Source organism: Monopterus albus, unplaced genomic scaffold, assembly GCF_001952655.1.
Source record: "Monopterus albus unplaced genomic scaffold, M_albus_1.0 scaffold65.1, whole genome shotgun sequence".
Lineage (NCBI taxonomy): Eukaryota > Metazoa > Chordata > Actinopteri > Synbranchiformes > Synbranchidae > Monopterus > Monopterus albus.
In genome coordinates this window covers 4186615-4196266 of record NW_018127945.1, presented here as the reverse complement: position 1 = coordinate 4196266, position 9652 = coordinate 4186615, and the positions used below count along the sequence as shown (strand labels likewise).

At 39.2% G+C, this 9652-nt stretch overlaps 1 protein-coding gene across 5 annotated transcripts in view; it reads right to left on the bottom strand.

Moving 5' to 3' along the window:
• The window catches only part of cnot1 (CCR4-NOT transcription complex, subunit 1), a 24636-nt gene extending 15151 nt beyond the window's left edge, over positions 1–9485 (bottom strand). For all 5 annotated transcript variants that reach the window (XM_020604306.1, XM_020604310.1, XM_020604307.1 and 2 more), the window contains exons 1-13: positions 9287–9485; positions 7420–7716; positions 7181–7288; positions 5373–5471; positions 5014–5082; positions 4745–4799; positions 2704–2907; positions 2378–2546; positions 1937–2063; positions 1642–1752; positions 1015–1185; positions 704–831; positions 144–384 (exon numbers count right to left, since the gene is read on the bottom strand). In XM_020604306.1, the coding sequence (XP_020459962.1) occupies positions 144–384; positions 704–831; positions 1015–1185; positions 1642–1752; positions 1937–2063; positions 2378–2546; positions 2704–2907; positions 4745–4799; positions 5014–5082; positions 5373–5471; positions 7181–7288; positions 7420–7521 (1584 nt within the window). In that variant the 5' untranslated portion in view covers positions 7522–7716; positions 9287–9485. The remainder of the gene's footprint in view (positions 1–143; positions 385–703; positions 832–1014; positions 1186–1641; positions 1753–1936; positions 2064–2377; positions 2547–2703; positions 2908–4744; positions 4800–5013; positions 5083–5372; positions 5472–7180; positions 7289–7419; positions 7717–9286) is intronic.
• Between the last annotated feature and the right edge of the window lie 167 nt (positions 9486–9652).

Below are 9652 nucleotides of genomic sequence, written 5' to 3'. Positions count from 1 at the left end.
GGTTTTTTTTTTTTTTGGTTTTTCTTTTAAATGCATTGAGACAACCTAGACAACAAATAACTCTCAAAAGCATAAAACAGCACAAACACCTGCCAACTTGAAATAAAACAGGCAATAATAGTAAAACAGATTTTAACACCTACTTGTCCATGCCAGGCATAGTGCAGGATAATGGCAGAGTTGGGGTGGTTCCCCAGAAAGATGGGCATTAGGGTAGAGATGAGTTCATGGCGCAGTGCGTGCCAGGAGGTGGAGATCTGCAGCAATGCCAGCACCAACATGTCTGGGCAGTGCTTGATTGGGAAACTAAACAGCTGCTTGACCTGCTCATACTGGCCCACCTCAGACAGCCTAAGCAGGCTCTCCACCAGGTCTAGACTTTTCCTGTAAGGAGTTATGAACAATTAGTCAAACACACTGTAGCATCAAGAACGTCAAGTCTTGAGTACATAACTACTGGATCACTTTGTTTCCACTAGCATATGCTGTGAAAACCCTACATTATTTTAAATCAACTAGAGGGAATGTTTAGCACTAGAGACTTTATCACCATATGATAAATGTGCAAAGAATGTGTTAGGTGAAACACTGCTTAAAATGAGTAGCTATGACATACTGGAGAACAGTAAATAAACGTTTGTTTCAAAACAAAGGCTAAAAATATCTTAAAGTCATTAGAGAGAAATAAACAAGTGCTCCATACCAGGTGGCAATCTCCCGGTTGTCATCCTCTGGTGGAGCCTTAAGGATGTCAATGGCCACAGTGTGGCAAGGGTAGTCTGCAAAGCAAAACACTTCAGGGCTCATCAGAGAGTGCTGAATGAATGACAACTAAAGAGGGGAAAAAAAAAAAGACAGATGGAATACAAGGATCAACATTATCCACTCACATTGCATTGTATCAAGACAAACTGCTTTTTTAATCATTTTATTTTTACTTTTTTGCAGCAAAAGAAGAGCACCACTATAGCATGAATGAAATTATATTATCCTGATGGACTGATATTCAGTTACCTGTCCCTCTGCATGTTTCCAAGGCCGATAGATGAGATCGACAGGAAAGACCTCCATGCCCAACCCTCTCTGAATGCCATACACCACGATCTGTAGGCCTTTACTGTCCCGGATCATAAAACCTTGGTGGTCCAGTTCATATGTCACCTCTTTGAAGTTCAAGTTGGGATTCTAGGGTACAAACAAAAGCACAAGTGTAACCAAAATATCTTTTAGTTACTGTACAAAAACAGACTTCTGCAACATTCAAAGTCAGGTTTATGACATTGAATGTGTACCAAGGCAGAGTTTGACAAAGTAAAGAACAATACTAAAAAAAAAAAAGCTAAATACATAAGCATACAGTAGTCTGATTACTGAAAGAATGAACTTTACAAGTTCTATTAGACTTATGAACACTGGACAGTCACTGAAAACATAACATGTGGGTGAAATGCCATCAATCTTGAGTGACAGCAGAGTTGATGTGAAAATGAAATTGCATTGACACAGTGCTTTATAATATTTTCACTCCTGCTACTTAATACTGTTTGTTTTGTTAACGCATAGGTAGCACTGTGTTGAAAAACTGCACAAACATTAAGAGGCATTATGGCTAATTATGAGGTAAACTGATCGTTTACGTACCACTTCCTTGACAACATCGATGAGAACCTCAACATTCCAAGCGTGTGCCTGTGAGCCATCGTTCTTATCTTTACCATCACTCCAGATACCACTTCCTGGAGCAGAGATTGACTGCAAGAGGAAACAAAAGAAACAGGCTTTCTCAATATTTTTCCCATGAACTGGGTCAATCCCACACCAAGCAAACAATTTTACAACACTCACTTTGTGCCAAGTCCCTGTGATTACTAATCAACTATAAACTATACTACTGACTTGCGGCAGCTCGTGCCCTTGCCGTAATTGAGTAACTCACCTGTAGTGGGATGCCATCTGTCAGACCAGAGTGGGTACGAGCCATCATGCCCAGGACCCTGGCTACCTGGCTGGCAGTCACCTCTCTCACCCCATACTGGATGATTATGTTTCTGCACTCATCCACACTGCAGAGACAAAGAGGACAAATGGGTCAGTGTATGATACACCACCTCAACATTCACATATCAATTTAAAGTCATCTAGAAATGAAGTTTTTCAAAACACATCCAGATTAACCAGACTACAAAATGATATCATGTGAACTAAAAGGTGTCTGTAACATCTGTCTTCAGTGCGTCATTTACCATGTAGGCTGTAACAGCAGTCTGAAAGCACCTTAAAAAAGGTGTCATTTGGTTACACTGCATTTATTGGACCCCCCCCCACATACGAATGTGTTAGTTGTGGATGTATGTTAGAAACTTCAGTATACATTCACCTAGCACAAAAGCCATATCCAACTTCTTGCATAAAGTCTGCAAGAGAACTCTCCATCATGGTCTTCGCTAACTCCCCCGAGTCTGGCAGGATCCTGTCCATCAGAATGTCCCGTTTTCCAGGGTACAGCAGTGGTGCAAGCACCACAGGGCAGCGCTCCTGGGGGAAATCTGAAACACACAAATGTGGCAGAAACATTAAAAAGCAATTTATGGACAATACTGGCATTCTGTCTGTGACAAAGCCATATACATCAACTGTAGACATTTGTACATATCCAAAAAAAGACTCTGATGTTTACAACAAATTTATGTTGATTCCTTATACCTCGGCAAAGTGTCTTGAGGAAGGCGTCAATTTGCTCTTGTCCTACCCCACTGGCTCCCTTCTGGCCAAACAGTAGATGGGAGAGCAGTAGGTGCAAGACCTCTATGGCAATGTCTTGGAAGCCACCTTCCTGGTTTCCTCCAAGATCAGCGTCAACGTATGACCGAAGGAGGTCTGGAAGTTTCTGCTTGATGAACTGCGCAGCTGAAAACCAGTCAAAAACAACTAGTTGTGAAAGCACAGACTTGCCTTAGTATAGTGTCAAAACCAACAATTTTACGTTTCTTGTATTGCTATTAGAGATAAGTTTATCTTGAAACAAGAGATTAGGCGACCACTTTACTCTATACCCATGTGTTGCCAGTTTCACAATAATCAGTATTCACTTAAAAAAACAAAAAACTAATTGTGAAACAATAAATTAACCCACCACAGCTTAAATATAAAATCGCTTTCTCACTCTTGCTACTACGTCATGATCCAATATGAAACTGCATGTTTGTCCAAGTGCTTAGTGAAATTCAAGTCTTACTTTAATACAAGTACAAAACAAGAAACAATAGACACTAAACTTTAACCTATTCATAATGACAATTACATGGACAATTTCCAATATTCATTTCTATAGTGAATTAGTGCGGACTGCAGCACTTAATATACAAACTACTTTTAACACTGACATTTCATGGAACAGTGGATACTGGTGCTACATTACATACATACTGGTGCACTTGGACAAACATGCAGTTTCATATTGGATCATGACGTAGTAGCAAGAGTGAGAAAGCGATTTTATATTTAAGCTGTGGTGGGTTAATTTATTGTTTCACACTGGTGCTACTCAAAAAGTATCCTACAGGATAATGTTATCAAAGTATCCTACAGGATAATGTCAGGATGGCTGTCCACAAGCTGAAGCTCAGAACAAGCTGGGTGATGCAGCAGGACAATGACCCTAGACATCATAGTAAATCTACTACAAAATATTTTTGGAGCAGTGCAAACAGAACCCAGACCTCAACCCAATAGAGATGCTGTGGAATGACCTCAAGAGAGCCGCTCACACCAGAAATCCTAAGAATATGGCTGAGCAGCTCTGTGAGAAGAATGCTCCAAAATTCCTCCTGAACGTTGCACAGGTCTAATCCACAGCTACATGAATCATTTGTTTGATGTTATTGCTGCCATAGGTGGTTCAATCAGTTATCAAAATACTGTTATTTTTTTCTACATTTTTCTTTGTCTGTTTAATGGGTGCGTTCAATAAAGACAAAGACCACAACTGTGTGTCTTATCAGCTTAGAAACATTGTGCTTGATATTTGCGACTTTGGTGAAGATCAGATCACATGTCATGACCAATTAATGCATAAAACCAGGAAATTGCAAAAAGTGCAATTACTTTTTCTTGAAACTGTATGTAGCTGGAGAGGACAAAAATAGGGACACCTCTAAACATAATGAAGTCCAGTACAACACCTTTAACTATGACCTCAGTAATAAAAATAATTGAATTAATACATTTGACAATTTCACCAGAAACTGGAAATTGAGCTTCATAAACACATTAAAAGACGAAGTGTTGCATTGAACTACAATTGTACACTTGCTTGGTGAGTGTGCATACCATGCATATTTCAGCCAATATTTATTACAAAACATAACCCAAAAAAGGTACTTAGACATTTGTTAGTGTTGTAACTTCAAAGAAGACCGATTTATTGAAAATACTGCATTTTTCCCCCTGTGGTCATGTTTTATTTATACAGCCCCCAGATTGCAAATTTGCCTTAAAAGACTTATTCTGTACAGCACAACATCCTACAACCCTTAATTCAGACAAGGAAACATTCCCCCCCCACCACCCCAAAATACATCACAGACAGACCAAATGAGGAAGGATCCCTCCTACAAGATAGACATCAGTAGCATTTTGATAGCTTAACACCAATATACTTCATATAACATGCATACTGCCAGTGATATACACTTACCCACCTTTCATACATTTAAATATTTAAAGCTCTACCAGAGTTACTTACCAAAACCACGAAGGTCTGTGTTGCTGGAGTTGAGCAAAGCAAGGCCAAATATCACCTGAGTAATGGAAGACATCAAAAAGGTTTTTTTTTTTTTTTTTGTGTTTTTTTTTTTTTTAAAAGGCATTTTTCCCTTTAATCTTTTTAGACCCAATGAATGTTTGCATTGACACCCAGTGTGTTAATTACCAAATGTTAAATCGTGTACTTTATGTACAACACCGTTCCTTTCAGTTTGGTAATAAATGAAGCCTAGTGCTGAAAAAGCTTACCTCTTGGACCTTGCTGAGCTTAAGAACTTTACTCAGTTGAGCGAATAAGTGGGAAGACGGCTTCAAACTCTGAAAGACAAATACTTCATGAAGACCATTTTATACACACCTGTAAAATATCTGTATACATACAGAAGGTGTCTGAATTGCTGTGCAAGCTCATTTCAGCCTGATGTCAATTAAGGATCAGTGCATGCATCATTTTAGAGAACATTGATTTTTTTGATTCAGCTAATTGTAACCCATGAGTTAAAAGTAGTCCTGCATGCTTATACTAGTACATCTTCACCCATTCAGATTCATGCTATTACAGCAACAACAATAACAGTGACAATAAAATTCTAGCATCTGCTCCTTACCTTCTGGCAGTGCAGGGGATTGTCAATGGCGTAACAAAGAGTAGAGATAAAATTTGGCTTTGATATCAGCGACACACACTCCTGGATCAGAAATTGCGTCTTTGGACCAGGTGAAAAGCAAAACATACCAAGAGGAAGCAGAGAATAAAAGATAACAGAGATGGGTGAAGAACAAGAAGACAACACATCTCTCACAATAATAATTGATAAAATATAGAAAAGGGTACCGATTGTTAAAGTCCAGGAAATATGTGGTACTACTAGTGGTATTTGAACATTCAGCATTTGTTTGCCTGCCTACTGTCAAATCAAGTTTTTCCCTGCATCCAATAGCTGCCTAAAAACAACCCTTGCTGCTAATGCTACGTGAACAGTTGCGCGTAACTGTGGAAAAGCTGTCTAACTACTGGAACAAAAGCCAAACACTGTGTTTGGGATTTCCATCAAAGTGGCTTGCTTCTCTACCAGCTCTGCAGCCAGTCTACTCCTTCAAATTGATTTGGTGACTGACTCCATTGGTCAGACTCATACAACCAGTAGTCTCAAGGTAATACTCATTATCAAATGGGGGGGGGGGGAATGAATAAACTTTAAAAACATCAGAAAGTTACACCATGAGCTGATGCTTAAACGATACCAATAATCTTAGCACAGCTGGCCATGTTAACATTAAGCAACTCCCTGCTTCAAGACACTTACAACTTGTATGCTGCCGTTTTCATGCATCTAAACATACACATATCGACTCACTGCTCTTAATATACAAGCCTCTATCTGGATATCTGACTCGATGTTAACTGCAAGTAACAAATAGTCATCTGCAGATGTCACACAACACAAAATAAATAAACCATGATTCTCTCCTGCCCGGTGAAAAACAATCTGTTAGATTAATAAAGAATATCGATATGAATAGGAGTACCGATAAATATTGGCATCTATAAAACCCTAAATGAATCCCATAATGAAATACAGGTTTCTCAGTAACACCATTTTGACATGTATGAGCAAACAATGGCAGTAAACATTTGCAGAGTGCTATGATGAGAACCTGCAAAATTAGTGTAGGGTAAACTGTGCAAATCTGAAAGTGATGGGCCCAAACACATCAATGTCTCAATAGGTAAATGCTTTCAGTGGAAAGTACCTAGTTGTATGGATCCAGTGATTTGAGTACACAGCCTCTCTCTCTAATACACACTGGGATTCTCCGTTAGATAGAAAAGCTGGGCTGAATGGGCCATCGGTAAAGTTTTCAAATGCTGCTGAATACACACAGGGTCCCAAGGAAGAAAAAAAAAGCTGACCTGGGCAAGTTATGCTTTTTTTTTTTTTTTAAACTAGTAAACAAGTACCAATAGCTGCATTTCTTTCTTACAAATTTACTGTACAAGTGCACACTGACAGTGGAAAAAGAGCACTTATTTATCAAGTTAGGAAAGAAACTACATACAATTTACATGTGTGCACAGGCTCTTTTGATGTGTTCCAGTAGCTGATACTTTCACACATCCTCTACAGACACAGCTTTATAATCCAACTCTGGCTATACTGCAGACACTGGTGCAATAACTCAGGCATACATACTTTTAGTTTCTAGCATATTCTGCTGACAAAAAATTCATGTAGTCTGCTAGTACTGAGGTTAAAAGGGGCTCTTTGCTTTTGAGCCATGCTTGGCCTTCTGACCTGAGATAATTTTAGAATTATGGCTAGGTGATATATTAAATATTTAAGATTATTCACAAACAGTTATGCAGTAACACAACCAAAGCTCTTCTGATAATTATGTTTCTAATCAAAATTACCTGGTGAAAATCCTTGCCACTGCTTTTACCATCACCACTGAAATCCACATGGGAGAAGAGACAGCGTAGTAGATGCCTGTCAGCCTCGGGTCCGTGATGATTTACAATCTTTAATAGCACAGGGAAAATTCCAAAACATGAACATTTTAAGTCAATTCAAAGAAGCACTGTAAGATCTCTATTGACTGATATTTATAAAAATGTAAATAAATCAATGTGATGTCTTTGCTAGGACTTACATGCTGTATTTCTTGCTGGCTGGCTCTGTAGTTTTTCTTTGTTAAATTGTCCACCAGATAGCTGATTTGAGACAAAGCCAGCGAGAGCGAGTCAAGATTCATTGCTGGTTGGGGCGGAAGCAGGCGGCCGAGCGCGGCGCAAAATCACCATTATTCCCCTTTAGTCACTTCAGTGATAGATTACTTCTGCTCCCCCCCCCCAAAAGGTGTGAAAAATGTTGCCTTCCAAATAAGTTTTCTATTAAGTAGGCCGCTGGTGCTATGTAGAGTCCTTCAGTTTAAAATCAAGTTCAGCATCTGTAACGAAAGGACAAGTAAAGTTAAGTCATTTCAAAAAACAAGGATTTATGATAGAAAAAAAAAAGTTTGTAAACTGCAGTTAACTTTGCACTACTGTAATCGTACTTTCATCAAATACATTATTTACAGCACAACATATGTTGCTATAGACTTTGAGGCCTACGTGCATCACAGACCCGGAGGTGCAGTGAAACATTTTAATATCTGCCGCGGGGGCATTTATCTGCTAGTAAAAGTCCAAACTATGCTCAGCAAGAGTTAAAGCTTCGTGGGTTAATATGCCATCTTCACGAAGATACTGCGGTTACGTAAACCTGTCCCAGCAGCATGTAATACACCACGACTGTACCCCAATATCATTCATAGTAAATTCGCTCACCTAACAAACTAACCACCTTCTCAACAGCACTAACACTTCCGCAGCTCTATCGACCAATACAAGAGCACACAGCATTACGAGCAGATAATCAGACATAAAAAAAATTCACATCAAGAACAAGCTAGCGTAGATTTATCGTTAGAAAATCTTATCAGTTATTGGCAAATAATCTAGTTACATGTTTGAGCGTTAGGCTACGGCATATTTTTAACTGTCATCTGAATTGTACATGGCCAAATTAGTTAATGGAGTTAGCCAAACAAACGTCACCTTTGGGGAACCATACTCCTGTGACTAACTGGTTAAGCTAACGTGCCGTGACGCTGGTAAACACTTGCTAAAGAGACGTTCAAGTTACCATTGCGTTAAAAGCCATCATGTTTAACATTACTGAAAATTTTATCAAGCGAAAGCATTATCCATTAAATGTGTTACACGATATCATTTACCATGTTATACTTCAGGCCTTCGTGTGTGTGTGTGTATATATACACACACATTCTTCTCCATTAATCAGCATAGCTTGCTCTGGGTAACCTAACATTAACGTCCGTATAATGTTACCAAACTCTAAGCAGTCTGTGAGCTAGCTAAAAAGGTATCAAACTAACATTTACGCCAAGCTAGCTCACGTTAGTCGCATGAGCCCGGTTCAAGAGTGTATAAATCGGCTAGCCTTTTTACACTGCGTCCTTGTAAGGCCTTAATGGCCATTCAGACCAGCTAACTAACCAATTAATAAGGCTTCGAGACCGTTACGCGTGGGCTATAAAGGCCATGAGTATTGCAGAAGGGTTTTGCGCGAATTTACCTGCTAACGTTAGCTAGCTTATCTCCATGGGCTCCGACTAGTCTATGGAATCGCAACATTATAGTTACAAATGCTAACTAACGCGTAAGGACGCATAGATATTACATAGAGCCGATGTCAATATTGTGTCAAACAACAGTTACCGTTACACTAAAATAGTTACAGCAAATCAACTATGTTGCACGTGAAACGCTGTTATATTAAATAAGTAGTATTAAGTTACTTTTTTGGTGCGACCAATATGACAGCTGCTTTTCAGCAAATAGACCTCCCCCACTAGGGCTAACAGCCAGCCTCCGTATTGATATCATTGCTAATGTGTTGTATATAGACATGTCGACGGTTGTTTACAAGGTATGTTATAGCCTAAATCTCACCGTGCTCCAAAGAAAGTAGTTCAAATGTTCATCGCTTCTTGTTTCTCATACCAAACTTGACGAAATGAAAGAGCCGCTAAGCCTCTAGCTCAGTTTGATTTTCAAAATAAAATGGCGACTGTTACCACCGCCGCGCGCTCACGGGGAAAAACCCATAGTCGAAACGAGTACGCGAGGTTATCCGCGCGACATAAACTACCTGAGCTATGCAGGCTTCCATATATCCATCCGCTTTTTCTTCTTGTATGTGTTTTTAAAACAATATAGGCCCTACCAAGCGCATTACTGCCCCCTGCAGGTTTCATCACTTTTTATATTTTTGTAAATGGGCAAATGTTTTCGTAATTAGTTAAAGATTTACCAGGA